This window comes from Hyaena hyaena, unplaced genomic scaffold (genome assembly GCF_003009895.1).
Source record: "Hyaena hyaena isolate Hyena2069 unplaced genomic scaffold, ASM300989v1 scaffold_21, whole genome shotgun sequence".
Taxonomy (NCBI): domain Eukaryota; kingdom Metazoa; phylum Chordata; class Mammalia; order Carnivora; family Hyaenidae; genus Hyaena; species Hyaena hyaena.
The window spans coordinates 1,410,542-1,438,023 of NW_024080653.1; the positions used below are offsets into that span (position 1 = coordinate 1,410,542).

Genomic DNA, 27,482 nt, shown 5'->3' on the forward strand with positions numbered 1-27,482 from the left:
CAGTTTAAATACATTGTTATTCAAAAGAGCCAATACTGGGAGACACATTGGCCAAGCACACCAGACTGTAAGGTCCTGGAGGAACTCAAAAATTATGTTGGTTGATTGGATAAATGAAGAAAGTTAGTATTAACACCCTCACTTGGCCGATGAAGAAACTGAGATTTAAAAGATTGTACAATTATTGAAGATCCAGGACTAATAGCAGAATCGGGATTTGAACCCAGAACCAAGGGTTCTGGATCTTTCTCTTGTAGTTGCCTCAGCTACTGGAGGGCACGCCTACGGGTTGTTCTGATCCTGGGAGTACTCTAGGAACCTGAGTAGAGTGTAGACGGTCTGACTGTTAAACATTCATTGCAAAAGGTTCCGTACCCTGTTCAGGTTCTGGAAGCTAGAGTCGAAACTCTATGCTTATGCTTAGCCAGCAGCACATACAAAAGCATACCGAATGCCATACTCCTTGTAAATTCTAACAGGAGTGTCTAAGGTCTTCTCAGAGAAAAGCTTTCTTAGAGCACAGCATGACACACCCCTTTTGTTTGTAAGATCTAACAGCACCTGCAGGGGACACAAATGTACATTCAGGGTATGACAGGCACCACAGAGGCAGTCACTGCTCATCTCCTGCCCGGGGTGCTCAAATGCATGGCACTGACAGATATTTCTAGAGCACAGTGGGTTCCTCTAAACCGTATTCGAAGAACAAAGATGTGTACCCGTCCATTCAACACCCTCACTTCACCCTGAGTACCGTACTAGGCCTGGGATTCAGTGAGGGACCTGGAGCACCTCCCCTAATTCTGCCTGTCAGGGGCCCAGAGCTGTGACAACTTGTACCTGGGCCACTACACTCTCTGGCCTGCTGCGTCTGTACTGAAAGAAGCCCAAATCTGAGAATGATTTAAATCCCAAACACCTCAAGTCCAGGATAGGAGTACACTACAGGCTCAGTCAAATGAACCCTTTCAATGAGCCCCAGGGGACTGCCAATCCAAGTGAGCAAGTTCCTCTTTGGCCTTTTATCCTGGTGTTCATCAGTTTCCTCTTACATTAGCCTTACATTGGCCAAGTGCCACCTAGTGAGCAAATGTGGAACTGCCAATTTAGGCAGAACAGAAGCATGCACTGCTGGGCGTGTGTGTGTATCAACCATATATCTTAAATTTTTAAACCATTCTAATTTCAAATATTTTGTTAAACCACCCCAATGGAGGCACACATTTTGTTGTAGAAAATATGGCCACAAGGAGTATGAGGTAATAGAATCTCAGTTGTAAATTATTAGGCAATTCCCAGTAGTCCATTAAAAGGACTATAGCCATTCATAAAAATAAATAATTAACTTCAATAAAAAAATTTTTTTGTTCATAATTTGCTAACATTTGCTATTAGATTGAGGCCTGATACAGCCTCCCAGATTTGGCTGCGGGGGGCTCCTTCGAGGCGGTTATTGTGTCCTTTGACATGGCCCCCATCATTTCTCAAGCACTTCCTTACTTTCTAGCACCACGAGATCGTCCAGGTTAATTTTATGTTTTCTCTGATCCCTGGAATTGCTTATGTCTCCGAGGAGCCCTGGGGTTTTTTTGTTTTGTATTGTTTTGTTTTGTTTTGTTTTGTTTTTGAGAGAAGTCTACCTCATACAATGACTTATTCACTAATCGTTCACTAATGAAGACTTGGTCTGTTTCTGGTTTTCACTATGACAAACAGTGATGTATGAATGTTCCTTGAAAAGAATCTTAATAGAAAAAAGAAAAAAAATGGGGTGGGGAAAGGTGAAGTAGAAAGGCAAATTAAAATGCACTAATGCAGCTTTGATTTAGGAAAGCAAAGGCCCCCAATGCCAAAAACCTGCTTCCAAAGAGCGAGGATATTATTTTAGCCAATCTATAATTAAAAGAGAAAAGTACTCATTTAATATATTAGCAGTCATGTAATATTTGTGCCAAAGAATCAAGCAATGGTTACTATGGAAACCGACATCTGGGGTCAGACAAATAACTCATTTACAGCACTACATACACCCTTTCTTTTATAGATCTTTGGGTTTTTATATTTCCATTTCAGTTCCTTTTTATGTGATGTCGGCTTATGTTCTCAGCTTTCTCTATTTCCCCTCTTCTCAGATGTGTAGTGGGTCTGACACTCACCAGCGGGTATTTTTAGAATTGTGATGCTTTAGAACATTTTCTTAGATTGGTGTCAGGGAAGAACAGTTTCGCCTCGGCTTGCGTGCTCTGGAATGAGTTTGCCTACTTAACCAGCTGCAGCGTGGAGACAGACTGTATTGTACCTGCTACAGACCAGAACGTCAAATGAGCTATATTTACAGCAGTAAAAACCCCTTTTCATGAATTTCCCATCCAACCCTCGTGGGGAGTCCCTCACCAGTGTAGAAAGGCTGGCGATCACAAAGCTGACGACAGGCAAAACACCCTTTGCGCTTATATCAAAAAATATGAGGGACTCATCAAGAGGGCATCACAAGATGACCTTCACACAAAGATGCTCTGTGTTCAGATTTGGTTACCGAAGGAACCAGTCCAAGAAGGCAGTCTATTTATAGTCTGTTAACTCTTTTGCAAGGTCCCCTGGCAGGAAGCACACAGGACCAATGTCATGGCTATGTGACATCCCATCTAATGCTGACCTTTTCCAAAATATTTAACCCCTAGCAGAAGCATGCCCAATTAACCAATTCTCTCCAATCCCCCTAACTGGTGATAAGCCTGGAAAATCCATTGCAGAGTAGAGCATCTGCCACAAAATCACACGGATCTAGGTCAGTGACCACTGCTATGTACTGCGCTGGTGACAAATGAAACCTACTTGACTTTCAGTTCCCCACTGACAGAAAGGCCTCGCCAAGACACAGGCCCCTCCCAGGCAGGATCAGGATAAAGCACAACCCAATCCTACCATGCTCCTAAAATAAAAGTACCTTCTTGAAGACGGGCTGTTTTTAGATATAAAACAGATTTTAGATATAAACGGTTTTGCCGAACACCAGCTGATTTTAAGGGGGGTTAAAAAGGGAAGAAGCAGCGCTTTGATTAAAGCAGACACAGTCATCTTTTCCCTCCAGCTAGTTGGTAAATAATGACTAATGGTCAGAGAAACTACTTTCAGACAAGCGCTCCATTCTAGACGCCTGACTTCCGGATTTCATCTGGTCAGAAGACTCATAACCCAACTCACAAATAAGAATCCACTTTAAGCAAGAGATTTTGAGATGCCTCACACTATATGTGAAGAAGGTGTCCAAAGAGACAAGCAGCAGCAATAATTGAAATAGGTATTTTAATGTACAACACATAGTTCTCCCCCAATGAAGCATATGAATGTTCTAATGCCACCAAGTGTTACTTTTCTAGTCACTTTTTAAATGTTTATTTATTTTTAGAAAGAGAGTGCTCACACGGATAAGGGGCAGAGAGAGGCGGAGAGAGAATCCCAAGCACAGAGCTCCTCTGACAGCTCCTCACTGTCAGCACAGAGCCTGATAAGGGGCTTGAACTCCCGAATTGTGAGATCATGACCTGAGCTGAAGTCAGATGCTTAATGGACTGAGCCACTCAGGCTCCCCGTTTTCCAGTCATTTATAAATAGGCATTTTCAGCAGGCCTATTCCTAAGAAGGGCAAGAGGAACAAAGTCTTCTTCATTCCATATTTCAAAAAACAAAAAACTGGGCCGCCTGGATGGCTCAGTCAGGTAAGTGTCTGACTTTGACTCAGGTCATGATCTCATGTTTCTTGAGTTCGAGCCCTGCATCAGGATCTCTGCTGTCAGTGTGGAGCCTGCTTCTGATCCTCTGTCCACCACCCCCCGCCCCTCCCCCGTGCTCTCTCTCTCAAAAACAAATAAATTTTTTTTAAAAAAGCAAAACCAAAAAACTGTAAACTGGTCTGTTGTCTTTCTGTGTCTCCACTGAAATATACTGACTCTAAAACTATATAAATAAGGTCCAAGATTAATCACAAGAGTTGTTAAATCTCCTCTCACATTCCTGGAAATGAAACATGCTCTGGCTTGAAAAAAGAAAAACAGTATGAAAAACAGTACGGAAATAGTTAAGTTTATAGGCCAATCAATGACAGGATTCTCAGCCCTGGTGCAGTCCGGAGGCTTTGGGTAGGTGATCTATTTACAGATATAGCCCTAGGAAGAATGCCATTATTCTGAACCAGTGACCCTAATGAGATTTTATTTTCTTTAGCTAACCACGAGATATAGAAACCCCATATAATTAAAACAAAATATCATGCAATAAAAATCTATAGCTTACGTCTGATAGTTTTATTTTTTTTATTTTTTATTTTTTTTAATGTTTTATTTATTTCTAGGAGAGAGAGAGACAGTGTGAGCAGGGGAGGGTCAGAGAGAGAGGGAGTCACAGACTCTGAAACAGGCTCCAGGCTCTGAGCTGGCAGTCAGCACAGAGCCCGACGCGGGGCTCGAACCCACGAACCGCGAGATCATGACCTGAGCGAAAGTCGGACGCTTAACCGACTAAGCCACCCAGGCGCCCCTCGTCTGATAGTTTTAATTAGGAAGTTGTTAACATTACGATCCATAGTCTGTGGCGAATTTAACAAGGCGACATTTGGCCCATGTTGCCCTGCTAAAGTTCCAAAAGTTTTGAGAGCTCTGATTATCCTTCAGTCCCTTCTTAGTAGCAGTGAATACCCAAGGTTATAGAACCCAACTGTACTACTTTATTCAGCTCATATGAAAGTCTAAGCTCATTTAAGTACTGTGTATAGTGAAATTTAGCAGCTAGAACTGTAACTATTTTGTCCGAGACAGCGAATCTCAGAGACAAAATGCACTTATTACAATAAGCCATGTGCAGAATCCAGCCTACCTCTCTTCGTGTGACCCATCCCCATCCCTTCCTTGGCCTCCTACCTGAGATCTCCACACCCCTCCATGTATGTCTGTCACCTGTCACCTCTCAGCCCCTCCTTGTAAACTGCCACTTCTTCAGCCACATCCTTTAATGTCTCCAATTTCCCTATTCTCAGCAACCATGTCTCTATGGCTCTTCCTCGTTTTACTGATTTCCTGCATGCTGTTAAGACCTTGAGCTTCTGATCGTATTCCAGGGCTTGTTAGAGATGATCCCAGTTCCTCAAGGATAAATAGGTGTCTTACCGTTAACCATACGCTTCCAGAGACTAAAGAGCCAAGTTCCAAGTTGAACCATGGTGCAAAACAAAGACGGTACAATGGATAATTCCCCGAGAAGCACTCCATGATCACATCTCCTAACATCATTAATCCCAGGTTTTGTAATTCCCGGCCATTAGCACCAAGACTCTTTAAGTGCTAGATAATAACCTGTTAGGAAAGCACAACTCCATAATTAAGCAGGAAGTCAAAAGTTCAGCAAGAGGATTTAGTGACTGGCTTGTAACAAATAACTTATGGAAAAGGAAAGACATATAGTGGGTAAACCTGACAGACACCACTTTGACTAAGCGATCAAGGCTGCCATCGGCAGTCATAAGTCACGAGCTATCGCGTACCTCTGAGGTGATGCGATCGGAGGAGCACTTCCCTCTGTGGTATTCTCCCCCAGATCTGCAGCCGTGGTCTAATTACCAGAAAACCCAAACCAAGGGAAGTTCTACAAAATACCTAACGGTACATCTCAAAATTGTCACGGTCGTGAGAAATAAGGAAACACTAAGAAGCTGCCACAGATGAGCGATGAAGAGAGGTGACAACCAAAGGCGATGTGGCATCTTGGATTAGATTCGGGAACAAAAAAGAGATGTGAGGGGGAAGGCTGGGGTGGTCCTAGTAAAGTCTCTAGGGTTTTGTGTTTTGTGTGTATATATGAAAAAAAAGCTGAGTGGAGTCTGTAGTTAAAAATAGTAATGCACCTATGCTAATTTTTAGTTGGGATAAATGTACCGTGGTGTGTAAGAAGTTAACAGTAGCAGACGCTGGATGAAGGGTATTATGGGAATTCTCTACTATCTTTGCAATTCTTCTGTAAACATAAAATTATTTTTTAAACAAATGTTTACTTTTATTTTTAAATGTTTTATTTATTTCTGAGAGAGAGAGAGCGTGAGCAGGGGAGGGTCAGAGAGAGAGGGAGACACAGAATCCGAAATAGGCTCCAGGCTCTGAGCTGTCAGCACAGAGCCTGACACGGGGCTCGAGCTCACAAACCGTGAGATCATGAGCTGAGCCGAAGCCGGACACTTAACCGACTGAGCCACCCAGACGCCCCAAATGTTTACTTATTTTTGAGAGAGAGAGCAGAGGAGAGACAGAGAGAGGAGGAGACAGAGGAGCCAAAGCAGGCTCTGCGCTGACAGCAGCAAGTCCGATGCGGGGTTCGAACCTATCAACTGTGAGATCATGACCTGAGCCAAAGTCGGACACTTAACTGACTGAGCCACCCAGGCGCCCCAGCATAAAATTGTTTTCTAAAAATAAGTTCAGGGGCACCTGGGTGGCTCAGCCAGTTAGGCATCTGCCTTCAACTCAGGTCACGATCTCTCAATTTGTGAGTTCGAGCCCCGCATTGGGTTATCTGCTGTCTGTGCAGAGCCTGCTTCAGATCCTCTGCCCCCCTCTTTCTCTGTCTTTCCTCTGCTCACATGCACATGCACACTCTCTCTTTCAAAGAATGAAAATAATAAATACACTTAGGGGTGCCTGGGTGGCTTAGTCGGTTAAGCGTCCGACTTTCGCTTAGGTCATGATCTCGCGGTTTGTGGGTTCGAGCCCCACGTCGGGCTCTGTGCTGACTGCCAGCTCAGAGCCTGGAGCCTGTTTCAGAGTCTGTGTCTCCCTCTCTCTCTGACCCTCCCCTGCTCACGCTGTCTCTCTCTCTCTCCTAGAAATAAATGAAAATATTAAAAAAAAAACTTAAAAAATAAATTCAGCAAGAGAAATGCGGAGATCAAACGGAAAGCAGAGGATCTCAAAGTGGAAGGTATAGGTCTTGGCTTGTGTACCACCGCTTGTGTACTTTCAGACAAGTCCCTGCACCTTACTATGTCTCTGCTCCTTCACCAGTAAAATACGCCTAATATTAGCTGCCACATAACTTGTGACACTAAAGGCTGTGTTGATCAAGGTCAAATTAGGAAAAGAGAAATCACATTGGTTACTCTAACAGAGAGAATCTAATCTGAGGCACTGGTTAAACAGGCATTGGAGAACTAAGGGACACTGAGCTGACAGAGGGTGACCTCCGGAAGCAGCTCCCTCCCCTAACCTCAGGGCTGTGAGAACCCAGGGGAGAGGTGGGGGTTATCAGATCCCAGAGGCCCAGCGAAGTGGGGCTCAAACTGCTTCTTCTAGTTGACAGAAACTGAAGATGACACAGACAGAAAAACAAATATGCCATGCTCATGGATTGGAAGAATTAATATTGTTAAAAAGTCCACATTTACCCAAAGCAACCTACAGATTCATCGCAATCTCTGTTAGACTTCTGAGGTGGGCCCTTCTCCTCCTCCAGCCCTTACAGCGCCCCCTGTTGGCAGAGCCCGGCAAGGAGCAGCAGGTAATGGAGCAACTTGAGCTCGGCACACCAGCATCAGGGGTGGTTAGGGGGCCAGCAGACAACGGCTTAGCTCTTAACTGTGAAATAGCTTTGCGGACAGTAAACTCTGCCCACTGGCATTTATTATCAGCATTACTTCTATGAAATGCTGAGGCTGACTGCGTGCTCTCTTTTAAAAAATACTACTTATTGGGGCGCCTGGGTGGCTCAGTCGGTTAAGCATCCGACTTCGGCTCAGGTCATGATCTCACAGTTCATGGGTTTGAGCCCCACGTCGGGTTCTGTGGTGACAGCCAGCTCAGAGCCTGGAGCCTGCTTCAGATTCTGTGTCTCCCTCTCTCTCTGACCCTCCCCTGCTCACGCTGTCTCTCTCTCCCTCAGAAATAAATTAAAAAAAAAAAAAAAATACTACTTATTTTTTATTTTTAAGGATGACGATATACACTTTCTGGTGTTTATAGCAGAAACGTAACATTTTAGTAAGTAGAATATATGGCTAGGAACTACGTCTATTCTTAGAGCCACCTTTACTGCAAAACTCGCTTATCCGTGCTGCCTTCTATAGATAAAGCCTGCATCTGAGTGACTTCCGTAATAATCGGGGCTACGTTACATGATGGCCCTGGCAAGGCCACGTGAGAGAATGCAGAAAGTGTGCTCCTTAGGGATGCTAGGATGTATGTGTACCCGACTGCTGTTTGACTCAGAAGCCTTTGACTTTTATAGAATTTGTAGAACAGCTTCGTGACAAATTGAGGCCACGACGCATCCCTTTAAAAGCTGAAAAAACTAACCAAATGCTTCTTTGAAACGCAATAAGGAGCATAGTTTCCCGTAAGGTGGGGTGTACGATGACAACAGGAAACAGAGGTGAGAGTGTGTACGTGTAGCTTCAGTAGGTTTCAAAGAAATTTCGAGGAAATTCCTACAACAGAGGCTTTAGTTTCACTGCTGAATACCACAGCAGTTCTTCGCACTCTGGTTTGTCAAGAAACAGCATTAAACAACAAACCACAAGTTCAAGCGCTTTAGCGGCACTCTCCAAGTCAGCAAAACTCATGTCATAAAGCGACTTTCTCAGAGCTTCTGTGAAGCTGTAAAATTCACGATCACGTCCTCTCCGTGTGGTCCATGTTGATCTTCCTGCGAGATTATCAACTGGAGGGAAAAATCCATGTTAGAGTTGCCTTTGTACGGCCCAGAGTGATTAGACCAGAACACGCATAAGACAGGAAGAGAACGAATATGTGAATAAGATCTTCAGAAAAGCACGTGCCCATGGCAGCTCTCAGGATTCTGACATTTGCCCCCCAGGCTACACGGCAGGCTGGCACAAATGGCGCGCACAGAACAACTGGACAACACGCGCTGCCAAGTGTTTTTTTACAAAAGGGTTTGTGGGGCAACATTTAAGTTTAACCAGGAACTAAGGCCCTCCGGTCCCGGCAGTGAACTGCGTACAGGACTGGAGAAGGAAAATGAAATTGTTTAACAAATTGATGGCCACACCAGGAACCAGAAGGTCCAGTTTTGTGCCCCGGTTCTCACACTTATTGATAAGTGAGGCCTCTGGGCCTCAGTGTCCTCATCTGTAAAATGGGATTTATACCCTGGTCTATCTCCTAGGGTGCTTAAAATCAAATAAGAAATGTTTTAAAGATCATACAGTGCTGTGAAAAATACTGGTGATCGTTAGTGATCACCACTAGTGAAAATATTATCTCTTCTTTAAAGAATTCTATGTGGGGGCGCCTGGGTGGCTTAGTCGGTTAAGCGTCCGACTTTCACTTGGGTCATGATCTCGCGGTTCGTGGGTTCGAGCCCCGCGTCGGGCTCTGTGCTGACTGCCAGCTCAGAGCCTGGAGCCTGTTTCAGAGTCTGTGACTCCCTCTCTCTCTGACCCTCCCCTGCTCACGCTGTCTCTCTCTCTCTCTCTCCTAGAAATAAATAAAACATTAAAAAAAAATTAAAAAAAAAAAAAGAATTCTATGTGTAATGTGATCATGAACACAGGCACACTTTGGAGATATTGCGGGCTCGGGTATAGACTGCTGCAAGGCAAACGAATTTTTCGGTTTCCCAGTGCATATCAAAGTTATGTTCACACTATGCTGTAGTCTCTTCAGTGTGTGACAGCATGTATTAAAAAAAAATGTACAGGGGCACCTGGGTGGCTTAGTCGGTTGGGCGTCCAACTTTCACTTAGGTCATGATCTCGCGGTTTGTGGGTTCGAGCCCCGCGTCGGGCTCTGTGCTGACTGCCAGCTCAGAGCCTGGAGCCTGTTTCAGTCTGTGACTCCCTCTCTCTCTGATCCCCTGCTCACACTGTCTCTCACTCTCTCTCCTAGAAATAAATAAAACATTAAAAAAAATGTTTAAAAGAATTAAAAATAAAATAAAATAAAATGTACATACCTGAATTTAAAACTATTTTATTGCTCTCTTAAATATGGAGAACAAACAAAGGATTACTGGAGGGGGTGAGGGAGAGGAGACGGGCTAAGCGGGTGAAGGGCATTAAGGAATCTACTCCTGGGGCGCCTGAGTGGTGCAGTCGGTTAAGCGTCCGACTTCAGTTCAGGTCATGATCTCACGGTTTATGGGTTTGAGCCCCGTGTCGGGCTCTGTGCTGACAGCTCAGAGCCTGGAGCTTGCTTCAGATTCTGTGCCTCCCTCTCTCTCTGACCCTCCCCTGCTCATGCTGTCTCTCCCTCTCTCTCTCTGTGTCTCTCAGAAATAAATAAAACATTAAAAAAAAAAAAAAAAGGAATCTACTCCTGAAATCACTGTTCTACTATGTGCTAACTAACTTGGATGTAAATTAAAGAAATCCAAAAAAAGTATTTTATTGCTAAAAATGCTAAGCATCTTCTGAGCTTTCTTTTTTTTTTATTTTTTTATTTTTTATTTTTTTTTTTACTTCTGAGCTTTCAGTAAGTCATAACCACTCAGCCTAGATCACCACAACAAATATAATGGTGGAAACGTCTGGAATATGGTGAGAATTGCCAAAATGTGACAGACACATGAGGTGAACAAATGCTGTTGGAAAGTGCTCAACGCAGGGTTGCCACAAACCTTCAATTTATTTCTAAAGAACTCAACACGTACGAAGTGCAATGAAGCAGCATGATGAAACAAGGGGCACCTGTGCTTAGGAGAAAGCGGGGCCAAGTGGCTGGGACTGAGGGCTGCAGCCACACCACGGCCGGCTCCGTGCGTCTTGGCGGTGCCTGTCCACAAACGGGCTCCCTGAGCGATGTGGGGGCCAAGCCTCAGAGAGAGCGCTGGCACGTCTATGATTCCCCCCCTTCCAAGACATAGTCTCTTTTTTATATTAAAATTTTTTTTTTCAATGTTTTATTTATTTCTGAGAGAGAGAGAGACAGCGTGAGCAGGGGAGGGTCAGACAGAGAGGGAGACACAGAATCTGAAGCAGGCTCCAGGCTCTGAGCTGTCAGCACAGAGCCTGATGTGGGGCTCGAACCCACGAACCGTGAGATCATGACCTGAGCTGAAGTCGGACGCTTAGCTGGCTGAGCCACCCAGGCGCCCCTTAGTCTCTTTTTTAAAATCAGGCTTATTGAGATATGACGTACACCAAAAGTAAATGTCACCCTTTTTAGTGTGCGGTTCTAGGGATTTTGACAAACACACACAGCTGTGGAATCGCCATCATCATCAAGAAGCAGAACGCTTCCACCACCCCTGAATGTTCCCTGATGCCTTTGTGCTGGCACCCCGCGCTGCGCCCCGTCCCTGGTCACCACTGATCTGTTTTCTATCCCTACAGTGTTACCCTTTCCAGAATGACAAGATGCATTCTTTACAGCGCTTACATCAAAAGCCAAAGGGCTCTTCCAACTCACACACGACGCTGTGTTCAGTGGCCTTATGGCCCCCTTGCGTCTGCTCGGAGGGAGAACCCAGGCTCTGAGGGGCACGAAGGGCAAGAAAATTCACTGCAGCTTGAGAGGCCCACACACCAGCTCCTGAGGGCAGGACACATCCCAGTGGGAGGGGGAGCCACTCTTTAAAGTCCAGAAACAAAGGGCTCATTTTAAACTGTCCACGTGTAAACCTCCCAGCTTCCTCTTTCCTGCGTGCACAGCACTACACACAACTAGATTTCCTTCCGGTTTAGCTTAACTTCTGGTGTTAAAGGAAAACGTGAATTACTGTAGCTGGAACGGAATATAGATGAGTAAGAACATTCTGCGAGGCTAAGAAGTTTGAGTTTCTTTTTTTTTTAATTTTTTTATTCTAATGTTTATTTTTGAGAGAGACAGGGACAGAGTATGAACAGGGGAGGGGCAGAGAGAGAGGGAGACACAGAATCGGAAGCAGGCTTCAGGCTCTGAGCTGTCAGCACAGAGCCCGACGCAGGGCTCGAACTCACAAATTGCGAGATCATGACCTGAGCCGAAGTCAGAAGCCTGACCGACTAAGCCACCAAGGTGCCCCAGAAGCCTGAGTTTCAATAGAATATTCTTCCTGTCAGAGGGGGCTTGACTTCACATTGAGTTACTTGGGCCTTGCAAAAGACTGAAATTTTACTGAATTCTGCAGGAAGCACTCAAGAGCTAGGCTGGGCTTGGGTTAGGGTTGAGGTTAGGGTTCTTTGTACAAAAAGGAAATAATTATGTGACCTGAGAGTGGTGCTGGCCAAGGCTACAAACATATTGCAATAGAAAAATATATCAGATCAACACACTGCGTATCTTAAACTTCCACAATGTTATATGTCAATTATATCTCAGCCAAAATACATAAATTAAAAGGGAGAATGAAAGGCAAGCAGAGACTCTGTAAATACAAGTGTATGTTTATAACATATTTAGCTGAGAAAGGACTTCTATTTTCTTAGTATTTCCTTACCAAGAAAGAAAAAGCAGATGACCTAATAGAAAAATCAGATAAGCTAATAGAAAAGACGTGAACGGACACTTCACAGAAGAGGGGTCCAAATGGCCAATAAACATACTTAACGAGGCCTGACCTCATGAGTCATCAGGAAAATGGAAAGTAATTCTTGGGGTGCTTTGTGGCTCAGTCGGTTAAGCGTCCAACTCTTGATTTCAGCTCAAGTCATGATCTCGTGGTTCAGGAGATGGAGCCTGTGGGCTCTGTGCTGACAGTGTGGAGCCTGCTTGAGATTCTTTCTCCCTCTCTCTGCCCCTCCCCTGTTCATGCTCTCTCTTTCTAGAACAAAAGAAATAAACATTTAAAAGAAAAAGAAAATTAATTCTACACACCCCCCAGCATGAAAAGGATAGAAAGTGCTAGGTGCTGGACACTTCTAAACCATGCTGGCTGGAATCACACTGGTGTGAAAACAGCTCTGGGAAACTATTCAGCAGTATCTACAGCAGCAATGGCACCATTCACGATGTTCCAGAACAGTCTGCCAAATGCTATGCACCGTAGGATGGATAAGCTGCGGTGTGCTCACACAGGGAGCACATATGCATCAAGAATAACCATTGTGTGCAACGAGATAAGCAAATCTCACAAACATTCTGAGTGAAAGGAGGCAGACATAAATGGGCACAAATGGGTGGTTCCACTTACATACAGATCAAACCAGGAGAGAAGACAGGACAGTGGCCACCCTGGGTCAGAGGTAGAGTCTCAGGAAGGTGTCTCAGGGGAGCTTCTGGGGGGCTGGCCCTGTTCTAATTCTTGATGTGGACGCTGGCCGTAGAGGTGTGTTGGCATTGTGAAAATCGGGTGTACATGTATGATTTGTTAGCTTTCAGTGTATCTGTCATGCTTTGATAAGCATCATTTTTAAAAAGGACAAGCTTGGGGCGCCTGGGTGGCTCAGTCGGTTAAGCGCCCGACTTCAGCTCAGGTCATGATCTCAAGGTTTGTGGGTTCAAGCCCCGCGTCGGGCTCTGTGCTGACAGCTCAGAGCCTGGAGCCTGTTTCACATTCTGTGTCTCCCTCTCTCTCTGACCCTCGCCTGCTCATGCTGTCTCTCTCTCTCTCTCTCAGAAATAAACATTAAAAAAAAAAAAAAAAAAAGGACAAGCCAGCCCTATGTAAATAAATCCAGAATGATCTCCAAGATGTGCTAATCAATTAAGAAGCGGCGGGGGGAAGCAAGGGCAGAAGTGAGAATGGGGTGTGCAGTGACGCTCTGGGACCCCGCCTCCACGCCCTCCCGGTGTCCCCACTCTCCAGCTGCCAAGAATGTCGGCCACAAAGAGCCCACTGCTGCTCCTTCGCCAGGAATCAGGACTCGGAGCTTCCTGGTCCCAAGAAAGTGCCCCTGATTTCACCCTCATCATACCACCACAGGGCGGTCAGCCGCCACTGAGACCTCAGCAGGGCACACAAAAGGCCAGGCCCCTTGCCTCAAGGTAGGGCGACTCTGTGGTACAAGTTGTCTTCCAAAGCTTTCCCGGGGAACCAGGCTGAAGCGAGCATCTGCCGAGACCACATCGTTGCTCAGTTTTGCTCCCCTGCCCCGTCGGGCGTCTGCTCTCCCCATCCTCGGGACAGCCTTCCTTCAATAAATAGCTTTCACAAAGATCTCCATCTCAGGTTTGTCTGCAGAGAACCTGGTATCAGCAGCTGCTGAAGGGAGTGGACTCTGCGGGTGCAAGTTGGGGGTAGGTTCCCACCCGGCCAGATGGCCGTGAGGACCCATGCCCCGCTGTGTCCCCGGCGTGCGGTAGGAGGGCACCGCTGGCTGGTTTACAGCAGGTTCAAAAGAAGTGGTTACGATAAAACTGTAGAAGTACGTGGCTGTTATTTTTTTTTTTTTAAATATTTTTTATTTATTTCTAGGAGAGAGAGAGGGACAGCGTGAGCAGGGGAGGGTCAGAGAGAGAGGGAGTCACAGACTGAAACAGGCTCCAGGCTCTGAGCTGGCAGTCAGCACATAGCCTGACGCGGGGCTCGAACCCACGAACCGCAAGATCATGACCCAAGCGAAAGTCGGACGCTTAACCGACTAAGCCACCCAGGCACCCCATTACGCGGCTGTTATTAAGAGCCCTCCGTTCATCAAAATGGGAAAAAGTCTCAGACACGGCAATTAACCATTTATTTTTTTATTTTTATATATTTTAGTGTTTTTTTTTTTTAATTTTTTTTAATGTTTTATTTATTTCTAGGAGACAGAGAGAGACAGCGTGAGCAGGGGAGGGTCAGAGAGAGAGGGAGTCACAGACTGAAACAGGCTCCAGGCTCTGAGCTGGCAGTCAGCACAGAGCCCGACGCGGGGCTCGAACCCACGAACCGCGAGATCATGACCTAAGCAAAAGTCGGACGCTTAACCGACTAAGCCACGCAGGCGCCCCTTTAGTGTTTATTTTTTGAGACAGAGAGAGTGTGAGCAGGGGAGGTACAGAAAGAGAGAGGGAGACACAGAATCCGAAGCAGGCTCCAGACTCCAAGCTGTCAGCACAGAGACTGACGCGGGGCTCGAACCCACAAGCTATGAGATCATGACCTGAGCCAGAGTCGGCCACTTAACCGACTGAGCCAGCCAGGCGCCCCGGCAATCAACAATTTAGAGCCAAGCAGGGCAGTCGGTCAGCCTCCTTTGGCAAATTTTAAAGGCCGTCGTTTCCTGCAGACACAGGACCTAACTTTAAGGAGTGGAGAACCAAAAAGAAGGCTGTGCTCTCAGCCCGGGTAAGTCTATGAAGTCAAGGTCAGGGCTCTGATGGGCAAAGGGTGGACTCGAAGGCTTGAGAAGGAGATATCTATGTATATTCACTGGAGAACCATGAACCCCAGAGTCCCTGGGCCTGCAAAGTGACCGGCTCCCTCTCCATGGGACAGCGAGGTCCCTCTCCAAGACAGGAGGGTCCTCCTTGCTTGACGGTGACGGTCTCAGACAAGACAAGCTCCTTGCAAGACGGTGCTTGCCCTGCAAAGGAGCTGCCCGTCTTCCCCTGTGGCCACAGACCATAATTAGGGTCAGGTCTCAGTATTACCCAGCTGGGGCCTGCTAGGTCTAAGAGAGGGGAGGTTATTATGTCAAAGATGCGCAGGCCCAGGCTAAGAGACACAGGTCGGACTAGGAGCACACGTGGGAGCGGTCCGAGGGCACTGGGGCAAGGGGTGCGGAATGTAAAGCTGCATGAGGGACAGCCCGCTGGTATGGGGACATTCTCTCGTGACATGGAATTAGCACCTTGGCCAGGGCCCTGGGTCTAATGTGCTGGGGGAGGTGGCCTCTTGGGAGCTTAGAAAAGCGGTGGACGGTACTAAACGGTATCAGATCTGGGGGCGCCTGGGTGGCTTAGTCGGTTATGATCATGATCTCGCGGTTCGTGGGTTCGGGCCCCGCATCAGGCTCTGTGCTGACTGCCAACTCAGAGCCTGGAGCCTGTTTCGGAGTCTGTGACTCCCTCTCTCTCTGACCCTCCCCTGCTCACGCTGTCTCTCTCTCTCCTAGAAATAAATAAAAATATTAAAAAATAAATAAATAAATGGTATCAGATCTGGCACAGCGGTCGCTGGAAGAAATGATGAGAAGGCTTGCAGAAGTAGGCACGCTAGGCGGGTGTGCCTTACAGGATGGGAAAACCCACTAGCTGGCCGTGTCCTTTGGGGGAGCCTAGAAGATAGTCCAATCCCTAAAGCCTAGACTCTGCCGCTTACACTGATACCAGCGTGAACCCTGCCTCACGATCAGGGCCTTCCTCCTTCTTCCCACTGCAACCTGAGATGATTGGCCCACTAAATCTCATTCGGGCCACTGGTTCTCCTTTACCTGTCCCCGCAAGTCCCTAATTCATCTTCTACGCTGTCGTCAGAGTGATCTTTCAGAATGTGTATTATACGACACCCAGTTTAAAACCTATTAGTTGGGGCACCTGGGTGGCTCAGTTGGTTGAGAATCCCAGCTCTTGATTTCGGTTCAGGTCATGATCCCAGGGTTGTGGGATCAAGCCCCAAACTGGGCTCGTGCTGAATGTGGAGCTGCTTAAGATTCTCTCTCTCCCTCTGCCCCTCTCTCCCGCTCACACTCTCTCTAAAAAAAAAAATAATAATTTTTTTTAAACCCATAAAACCAGGGGCGCCTGGGTGGCTCAGTTGGTTAAGCGTCCGACTTCAGCTCAGGTCATGATCTCAACAGTTCGCAGGTTCGAGCCCTGCGTCGGGCTCTGTGCTGACAGCTCAGAGCCTGGAGCCTGTCTTCGGGTTCTGTGTCTCCATCTCTCTCTCTGCCCCTCCCCGCCTCAAGCTCTGTCTCTCTCTGTCTAAAAATAAATAAACATTTAAAAAACAAAACAAAACGATCTTTCCAACCAGTTCAGACACCAAATTCAGGTGAGAACAGAAAAGGAACTATTTCTTCCTCTTCCTTCTCTACTTCTCCCTTTTAGAATTCTCTCTCATTTATAATCCAAACTGCTTTTGAAATTTTTTTTTTTTAGTTTTATTTGTTTATTTTGAGAGAGAAAGAGAAAGAAAGCAAGCAAGCACATAAGCGAGAGCAGGGAAGAGACAAAGAGAGAACTCCCAGGAGTTCTCTTGGGGCCTCAACTCACAAACCATGAGACCGTTCATCTGAGCCGAAATCAAGAGTAGGATGCTGAAGTGACTGAGCCAGCCAGGCGCCCCTTGGATATAGAGAAACGAACCCACCAGCAGTCAACAGCTACTAGAAACTGCCCCTGTTCCCCATTCATCTCCAGCAAAGCTTCTTCTCCAGAGAATTTCTCCCCTTTCACTCATAAATTCAGGCCACACTATACCCGCCTTCCATAGCTTCTCTCCATATTACTACACCCCGAAGTCTACACACCAGACAGATAAAACCATGATCCTAGTCTTACATCTGAAAGCAAGGTCTAACACGGAGCATCCTGCTTCACCAACCTTGGCCAATGCGGCATATTTAGCTAAAGGAAGGAGCAAACTTAGTTGATGTTTTTTGCATTAAAAAAAAAAAAGAAAAACCCAGGCAGTAGTTTCAAACTATCTTCCCCAAGATACTTATTATTTATCTGCATAAAGCTGCCATTTAACAAAGTGATACAGATGCAATCGCGGCCAGGCTCAGGGAGGACTTCTAAGGTGCTGGCGACGTTCCACTTTGTGATCTGGGTCGTGGGCACAAGGCGTCTGTTTACAGTCTCTTTAAACTATAGGTATATGGTTTATATACTTGTTAATATTTCACAAGGCACAATAAGAAGAAAAACCATAAGAAGTAAATTAAAAGGAGTTGGTCTTTTTTTTTTTTAAAGAAAGAAAGTAAGGGGTGGCTCAGTCGGTTGTGTCTGACCAGCTCAGGTCGTGGTCTCACATTTCATGAGTCTGAGCCCCGCATAGGTCTCGTTGCTATTAGCATGGAGCCTACTTGGGACTCTCTCTCTCCTCTCTCTCTGCACTCTCTCTCTCTCTCATCTCTCTGCCTCTACTCCGCTCACGTGCTCTCTCTCAAAAAGAAATAAGCTTTGGGCACCTGGGTGACTCAGTTGGGTAAGCATCTGACTTCAGCTCAGGTCATGATCTCACTGCTTGTGAGTTCGAGCCCCGCTTGGTGGCTCTGGGCTGACAGCTCGGAGCCTGGAGCCTGCTTCAGATTCTGTGTCTCCCTCTCTCTCTGCCCCTCCCCTGCTCACAGTCTCAGTCTCTCTCTCTCTCTCAAAAAATAAACATTAAAAAAAAAACTTTAAAAAGAAGGAAATTCTGACACTTGCTACAATATGGATGAACCTTACAGACCTCGTGCTGAGTGAAATAAGCCAGACACAAAAGGACAAATACTGTAAGATTCTACTTACACGAGGTGGCGAGTCAGATTTACAGAGGCAGAAAGTAAAAGGGTGGCTGCCAGGGGCTGGGGCGTGGGGAGAATGGGCGTTAGTGTTCAGTGGGTACAGAGTTTCAGTTTTACAAGATGGAAAGTGTTCTGGGGATTGGATCCACAACAGTGTGCGCTGAACTGCACACTTAAAATGACTGAGATGGTATATGTCATGTGTATTTTGTGACAGTTTCTTAAAAACCTGGAAAAGCACACTTACTGAACTAAGCAGTAAGTAAGTACAGTCAGCTCGGGGAGGAAACTATAAGCAGGGTGATACGAATTTAATAAGGAAGCCATTTTTTAAAATACTTACATGAACCTGTCTGTAAAGCCCTAAACCATATGAAAAATGGGATTATTCATTCCCCAGTTTAGGCATCTTAGTGTCTGGATTTTCTTTTACTCTCAGATTATGAAAAAGCAGGCCATATCCACAGTGAATCAAATGCCTCTAACGGTGAACCATCGCACATTTGTCACCGAGAGGATGAAGCCACCTGGTTCCCTTTTATTCTGATCTTTTTCTTGTTCCCCACAAGCCCCCAAACCCACTCCGCAGGCCACACCCTTCCTGTGGTTCGCTAACCAATTAAGCCATTATTTTATGAATGTCCTTGATTTTCCTACTCTTTGTATTTTTTAGAACTGTCTCCTTCCCGGCTCAGCAGTGGGGCCCTTTTCCTATTTTTACAAAAAATTTAAATGCTTCTGATTCAAAAATAAATCATTAGGAAAAAGTCAAATTCAAATACATATTCACACAGAAGAAGACAAAGTCAGAAGGAAGTACCTCCCCTCACTCACGGACCCTGAGAGTTACCACAGCAACGGGGTAAAATGCTTCTTGTCTGACGGATTTTATGCACTGACAAATATAAATACACACAGAAAAGATACAAATACACATATATTGTTACACACCGTTATTTTTATCAGAAATGAAACTGGATTCTATGTGATACATAACAACTTGCGTTTTTTCAGCAAACCACATGGTCATGGGCATATTTTTATCTCAGTGGGGTACAAATCTACTTTATTTTTGGCTAAACAGTTCTTAGTGTAGACACACTATAATTTATTTAACAATTCCTGCCTGATGTGTGCAAAGTCCACATCTCTGGTGTCAAAAATGAATTCGCGTTGTAGCAGAATATTGAGAGAAGAGGAGTGAGTTTCTCCTATACACAGAGATTCAGAGAAATGAAATAGGCTGGCGAAAGGCTATGCGTAACCAGAAATGTAGTAGACAGTGCCAAACTAAATGCCAAAAACAGCTGTAGTACAATCTGTAAAGGAAGGAAGAAGGAAGCACAATAGCATGCAAAAGGCAAGGAACTCAATCTACAACACACACCCACATACACACAGGAAAGGGCATGTTTCTGCCATAGACTCTCGTATCAAAATTGCTATGTTGGGGCACCCAGGTGGCTCTGTTGGTTGAGCATGTGACTCTGGCTCAGGTCATGCTCTCGTGGTTCATTGGTTCGAGCCCTGCGTCGGGCTCTGTGCTGACGGCTCAGAGCCTGGAGCCTGCTTCCAATTCTGTGTCTCCTTCTCTCTCTGTCCCTCCCCCACTCACACTCCACCTCTCTCTCTCTCAAGAATAAATAAACGTTAAAAAATAAAAAAAAAATTATATTAAAGCCCTAACCCCCAATGTGACTCTATTTGGAGATGAGGCTTTTGGGAGGTGATCAGGCTTAGGTGAGGTCATAAAGGTGGGCCTCTCAAGATGGGATTAGTGGCCCTTTAAGGAGGGAAGAGAGAGAGAGCACCCTCTGCCGTGTGAAGACACAGTAAGAAGTCGGTTGCAAGAAGGCCCTCACCAGAACTAAATCTGCCAGCTCCTTGATCTTGGCACTCTTGCCTCCAGAACTTTGAGCAATGGATACCTGTTGTTGAGGCCCCTCATTTACGGCATGTTGGCTTAGCAGCCTGGGTAGACCAATCCAGGCTCTAAGGCAATGCATGCCGGGGTACTTGTCCTGTGAGCTGCCTGTCTGATCCCCTGGGGCCAGGGCACACACAAAACGGCAGATGGGGCTGCCTGGAGGGCTGGATCGATCTCACTCTTGATTGCGGCTCAGGTCATGACCTTGCAGTTGTGAGATTAAGCCCCGCGTCAGGCTCTGTGCTGAGCATGGAGCCTGCTTGGGGTCCTCTTTCTCTGCCCCTGCCCCACTCATGCGTGCTCCCCTCCTCCAAATAAATAAATAGTTTTTAAAAAGAGTAGAACTGCAGATAAAACCCACACATGACGTCCAGTTTAAGGGCCGGCCCCACAGAGGCTGTTCCGCGTGTCGTAACTACTCCCTGCCTTCAATTCAGGCTGCCCACAATCCTTGAATCTGCACCGTCTTTATCTTTAATGCTACTGTGCTAGTTCAGGCACTGGGTATCGTCCTTATTATCTAAAACAAACCATTACCAGGGCGCCTGGGGGGCTCAATCGGTTGAGCGCTGACTTCAGCTCAAGTCATGATCTCGCAGTCTGTGAGTTCAAGCCCCGCTCTGTTTCTCTCTCTCAGAAATAAAATAAACATTACAAAATTTAAAAAAAAAAAACAACAACAACCACTCATAGCAACAAACTGAATAAGAAGTGGAGTTTACAACCCAAATTTTAAACAAACAAGCCAACGCACACACAAATAAATAAAACCACTACCTAACTGGTCCCTTATCTCTTGTGTGTCCAATCCACTCTCCACAGCATGAGATGATTTAAAGAATTAACTCTCTGAGGGTGCCTGGGGGGCTCAGCTGTGCAGCCCTGGGCTGCAGGGAGCATGTGGAGGAAGAAATCATGTCAAGGGGCCCCAGGGGCAGAACACACAAGATGGAATATCACAGTCTCGACTAGCACTCAGCTGCTTTCCTCTAAGGTGAGAGGAGAGATTTGAACTCAGGTAGAGCCAAGGTGTCACTTGATTCTCTGACAATCCTAAGTTCACTAAGTCTCTAAATAACTTAGAGGTTTAGCAGTAATTTACCTCAACAAAAGAAGACCGAGCTCAGTAAACGGGGAAAAAATCAGCACCAGCCCTTCCACCACCTAGGAAGGCGAATGATGATCTCTATTTAACATTTTATAACTGTGATATATAAACACAGAGATCTCAGCTCCTTCATACACAGGGACCAGAACAGAAAGACCTTCAGAAGCCCTGTTCACTGCTTAAGACAATTTCTTAAAAACCAGTGAAAATTCTCTCCACCCAAAACTATCAGCAGCTTCAGAAATAACCCACTTGAAAGGGCAGTGGTACAGCAAGTGTTGTTCTGGGCTTCTTTTTGTTACAAGCATCACATTCCTCTAAAGCCAGAACTATCCCCCTGTACCACTGGGTAATTTGAGAGCCTTCGTGATAGATTTGCCAAGGTTGCAAAGAGAAAGTGAGTGGTAAGATGTAAACAAAACCCGAAATCTTGACTCCAGCCTCCCTTCAACCAACCATGTATAGGCATGCTCTCGCTCTTTAAATCCGACCCTTGGGACTTGACACTAAATTTGACCTTGACAGATTATCCTAAGTGGGAGGGCAGCAGGGCTCCAGTAGTAAAACCTCCAGGCTGAGTGATGCGCTTGCAAGTGACACTCTTTTTGGTTTGACCGTTCAGAACTGACAGGAAATACCGCCAGTCCCACAGGCCAGGGAGTCTACGGCATTTATATTTTATATAAAATTTATTTCAACATCTTCCACTCCTCGTCTTCATTCTCTCTGGAAGGCGGAGCTGCTCGGTGGCTTTAAAAGGCTGTTCTCTTTCCTCTGCAACCCGATGCCCAGTTACTGACCCCTGGGACATGTTACTAGAGAGTAGAAGTCGAGTCCTCAGAACTCAAGCTACAAGTCCATCTTCAATCCCCGGGCCGTCCCCTCAACAGGTGTGAGGTGCAGTAACGGCAGAACACAGAGGTCAGAGCAGCAGATGGAATTCCACACCAAACAGAAACTCTCTCAAGAGACACGGAGACACCATGTCACTGCCACTCGGTCTACTTTTAGATCTCTGTTTGTATCTCACAAATTACACTTGATGATCTACTCGGACAGACTCACAGACGGGATGTGGGCAGAGCTGCTGAGCACTCGTGCTCTGGCTGGCAGAAACAGCACAGTGCTTCAGGCTCTGGAGCTGGACGGCTGAGTTCAAATCCCGATTCAACCACTTACAGGCTTAGTGATCTTTGTTTAAGTTCTGTGCGCCCATGTTCCTCGTCTGTCAAATAAGGACCTTCCTCATCGGTGGGGGGGGGGGGGCTGGACAAAATGGCACAACACCTATGAACAACCAGACCTGACAAACAGTGAGTGCTCAGTGAAGGTTAGCTATTACCATTATGAAATAACATGTGGGGAAAGAAAAGGAAATGTGCCACATTTATTCTATATACCTTATTTCTTAAAAAAATTTTTTTTATTAATGTTTTATTTTTATTATTTTTGAGAGAGAGAGAGAGAGAGAGAGAGAGAAAGTGAGCCGGGGAGAGGCAGAAAGAGAAGGAGACACAGTATCCGAAATAGGCTCCAGGCTCTGAGCTGTCAACACAGAGCCCGACGCGGGGCTCGAACTCACAAACCGTGAGACCATGACCTGAGCCAAAGTCGGATGCTTAAACCACTGAGTCCCAGAGGTGTCCCCTGTATACCTTATTTCTATATATATCTGAAGTTACTCTGATTTACTTTATTAACCTGAAATTATGATATCTTCTGAAGACACCCACTCTTACAACATAAAGCATATGTAATGATGACTACATAGAAACAACAATCAAAATGTCAATATTCTTTTAGAAAAAGCCCCAAACTTAAGGTCAGGACTGCTCTCTAGGGCTTTGGGAAGAGCTCAGTCCTTCACAGGCTCACAGAGAAGCACAGGGCAGCTGAACCAGGAGCCTTCCAGCCAGAAGAAACCTCAGTATGAACCAAAAGAAGTAGTTATTTGTTTTAAAATAACCCTTATGGTCTGAGAAAGTCAAAATTAAAATAATCATAATGATAATAAACTATTCTGACACAAGAGGACGGAAAAAAGAAAGGAAGTAATTTTCATAAGAAGAAAGGGCCATTTTTCAAGCATGAGCTGACTCCCTCCAGGGAGGAATTCTCACCTGTCTCCGTCAAAAAACAACAACAACAACAACAACAAAAAACCCAAAAAACAAAAAACAAAAAAAACCCCAAAGATCCTTCTACTCTAATTGCTAAGGCAGCAGTAACAAAATCAGAGAGCCCACATTTGGCGAGTTGGTGCAGCTGAATGCAAAGCAGGAAGGACTTGGTATTTTGAAAGCACTCCTGGAGTGTGAATTAGGGGAAGGGGGTCACTCCAGACAGAAAGGGAGACAACAGTGAAAAACAATCATCAAAATACGTTTTTTAACTAGAGCTCAAGATGGGAGCCAGTTACCGGATAAAACTTCCTAAAGGAAAAAAAAATTTTTTTTTCCTCCAGGTCACTTATCTACCTAAAAGATTTCAATATTCCCCACAGCTTACAGGAAAGGGTCAAAAGCCTTGGGGGTAAGGCAGCCCCACCTACTTCCAGGCCTGTCTCGCCATCAGGAAACGACTGGCTTCCTTGTTTGTTCCCGGGAGGAACAGAGCATGCTCATTTCAGCTTTGTAGCCCCAGCGCCTATCACAGTACCTGGCACACAGCAGTGGCTCAGTAAATGCTTGCTGGTTCCACAATGGGAATGCGTTCAGGCCTGTGCTCTGCCCTTCACCTCTGGAAAGGCCCCTCCCCACCCGTCTGGTGAAAGCCCAGGCCTCTCCAAAGGCTTGCTCAACACCCTCCACCCCCTCTTTTTTTTTTATTTCTAGGAGAGAGAGAGAGAGACAGCGTGAGCAGGGGAGGGTCAGAGAGAGAGGAAGACACAGACTCTGAAATAGGCTCCAGGCTCTGAGCTGGCAGTCAGCACAGAGCCCAACGCGGGGCTCGAACCCACGAACCGCGAGATCATGACCCAAGGGAAAGTCGGACGCTTAACTGACTAAGCCACCCAGGCGCCTCCCTCCACCCTTTCTCAGGCGGCCTGCCCTTGCCCTTCTCCTCTGGCTCTCAAGCCCCACAGCATCAGATCACTTCAGACCCCTCCAGCGATTTAAACATCCGTTCCTGCATTTCATCTACCCCACCGACCCAGCAGTTTCTGGAGGAAGGCAGGGGTTTTGGAAGCAAGAAGGTGTGGAAAGGTCATTGACCTGTGGCCAGGCCGACCTAGTTATTTGAGTTTGGGAAAACTTTATATAAATACACTTAGAACAGTGCCTGAGACAGAGTATGTACTTTTAAATACTAGCTATTATCAAAGCTCATTTCTTGGAACCTCAGTTCTCTTGCTTATAAAATGGGATTAATAATGGGGGCGCCTGGGTGGCTCAGTCAGTTAAGCGTCTGACTTTGGCTCAGGTCACGATCTCATGGTCCATGAGATCAAGCCCAGCGTCAGGCTCTGTGCTGACAGCTTGGAGCATGGAGCCTGCTTCAGATTCTGTGTCTCCCTCTTTCTCTGCCCTCTCCCACTTGAGCTCTGTCTCCCTTGCTCTCAAAAATAAATAAACATTAAAACAATTTTTTTAATGGAATTAATAATATATCTTATGGTGCACCAGGATGGATCAGTCAATAGAGCATCAACTCTTGATCTTGAGGTCATGAGGTCAAGCCTCACATATTAGGCATAGAGCTTACTTAAAAAATAATAATAATGTATCATCTGTCAGGTGGCTCTTATGAAGATTAGGAATAATGTCTGAAAAGTCTCTGGGACCTTCCTTAGTCACTCACTAGCCATACGGCAGCGGTTTTTCCAAAGCCTCATGCTGGGTGCAGAATAGATGCTCCATTAGTTTATGGAATGAGCACCATGAACAGGGACACAGCCTAGTTTCAATTCAGATATACAGGAAACCTGGTCAGTCCTTCACTCAACAGCTCTTTAAGGGCTGTCGGTATGTATCAGGCTTTGTTCTAGGTGCTGGGATGCAAAAGTAAAAATAGTCCCCGGCCCGTGAAATTGACCTTCCAAAAGGAGAGGGCAGGTAATAAGCAGAGGGCGGGACAGAGAAATACAAGCTTACATGGTGTTAAGTGCTACGCAGAAGAGAAAAAGCGAGGTGAGGGTGCACTGGGCAGAGCTGGGAGAGGCTGTGTGCGGAGGTGGCGTTTAACAGAGACCGGAATCTTTAGGACAGCCGGGGCCCGGGAGACACCCTCCTCCCTTAGGCAGACTCCAGCAGCCTTTCCAGAGGGTCAGCCTCCGGTGACTAAAGACCCCACGCCAGCCGAGGGGCTGTGGTCTGGCTCCCAGGGCCCCTCTCACTGCACACCGGACGCTGCTGAACCAGTAATCACGCGCGGTCGTGTGGGGCACTGAGGCCGCACGTGGAAATAAACAGGTTACCACCATACCGCTACTGGTCTGTTCCCCAGAAAGTTCAGATCACTGTTCTCTCCAAACAGGTAACCCTCGGGATGCGTGGAGTCAAACTTCTCTCCTCCCATAATGAAGTGGCTGGCGAAATAGCTTCCTGGACAGGGGGACACAGAAACATCAAACAGAAACTGGTCAAACTAAAGCAAGTAAAAAAACTGGCTCAAAAAACTGTTTCCCTTTCAAACAGATAATTAGCGCAACTGTTAACCCCAAGAGAATTTCCTCTCGATCTGTGACAGTGGCACAAAATAAGCAAAATCAGAGCAGTGAGAACCCAAGATACCCACCATAAATTGATGAATTTTCCTTTTAACATTATTAATTGAGTCCTTATTATGACCTGTCTACAGCACCATCAGCCAAGGGACCAGAAGGCCCCACAACGCACATCAATGGACATAGATATGTACTTTGTTCCTGGTTTTTTTCCTCTTAAATTTGAAGTGGTTATTTTCTATTCTCGTATATTCAGGAACCGTAACTATAGGTACCAGCATGTATACACACACATACATTTCTCTGCCCAGATTTTCCTCAGCCAGCTCCTACCTAGTTATACAAGACTCAGTACCCGCCTACCACTACACACATACTTCTGTAACCCTCTACAATGAAGGCTCTTTCTTTTTCATATTTGCTTCAAAATGATTGTTGTTGTTTTTATTGAGAGAGAGAGAGGGCACAAGTGAGTGAAGGCGGAAACAGAGGGAGAGAGAGAATCTCACGAAGGGGGAGAGAGTGAGAGAGACAAAGAGAGAGGGAGAAGCAAGGCTCACCCAAAGCAAGACTCGTGCTCCTCCCATGCGGGACTTGAACTCACTGTGAGATCGTGACCTGAGCTAAAGTCACACGCTTACCCGACTGAGCCACCCAGGCACCCCAGAATGACTGTTAACAGGGAAATATGAAGTTAAATAATACAATTGTCCTTGGGGGCGCCCTGTGTGGCTCAGTCTGTTAAGTGTCTGACTCTTGATTTCGGCTCAGGTCATGACCTTGCAGTTCAGGAGATGGAGCCCTGCGTCGGGCTCTGGGCTGACAGTGCAGGGCTTGCTTGGGATTCTCTCTCACCCACTCTCTCTGCCCCTCCCCTGCTCTCACGCTTGTGTTCTCACTCTCTCTCAAAATAAATAAATAAACATTTTTAAAAAATACAGCTGTCCTTGGCTTTACCTACCAATTACCCATAGATTATGGAATTCGACAGGACAATAGTTAGCACTGTGAAAAGATACTTGTGCGTGCACACACACAAAACACACACCCTCAGTCCCAAGTTTACTAACAGTGCGAATGGCCAGGGTTTCAGGGGCATCAGTCATGTCTGCCCCACCTTGACTCACCAGGAGGCAGGGATACTTAACACTACAGTAGCTAGAGGCAGTCAGTAGTCAGGGTCAGAACCCCATCTTCCTCATGCAGACAAGCGGACGAGCTGTGCCAGGACACGACGGCACTGATAAGTCACCAAGGGAGGCTTAGGTAACACCGCAAATTCCATCTGGGAAGACTTTCCAACTTCGACTTAAGTGAATGCCTCCGAACACAAATTACTGTTGTTGTTTTTTTTTTAAGTTTATTTATTTTAAGAGGAGAAAGAGCAGGGCTGAGGGGAGGGGAGAATCCCAAGCAGGCTCCACCCACTGTCAGCAAGGAGCCTGATGCAGGGCTCGAACTCCCGGAACTGTGAGATCACACCCTGAGC

At 46.1% G+C, this 27,482-nt stretch overlaps 1 protein-coding gene across 3 annotated transcripts in view; it reads right to left on the reverse strand.

The window, feature by feature from the left end:
- The window catches only part of RNF157 (ring finger protein 157), an 80,312-nt gene that overhangs the window by 32,178 nt on the left and 20,652 nt on the right, over positions 1-27,482 (reverse strand). For all 3 annotated transcript variants that reach the window (XR_005527412.1, XM_039226258.1, XM_039226259.1), the window contains exon 2: positions 25,753-25,871. Coding sequence is in view for 2 of the 3 variants with exons in the window: in XM_039226258.1 (XP_039082189.1) it covers positions 25,753-25,871 (119 nt within the window). In the remaining variant the exon portion in view is untranslated. The remainder of the gene's footprint in view (positions 1-25,752; positions 25,872-27,482) is intronic.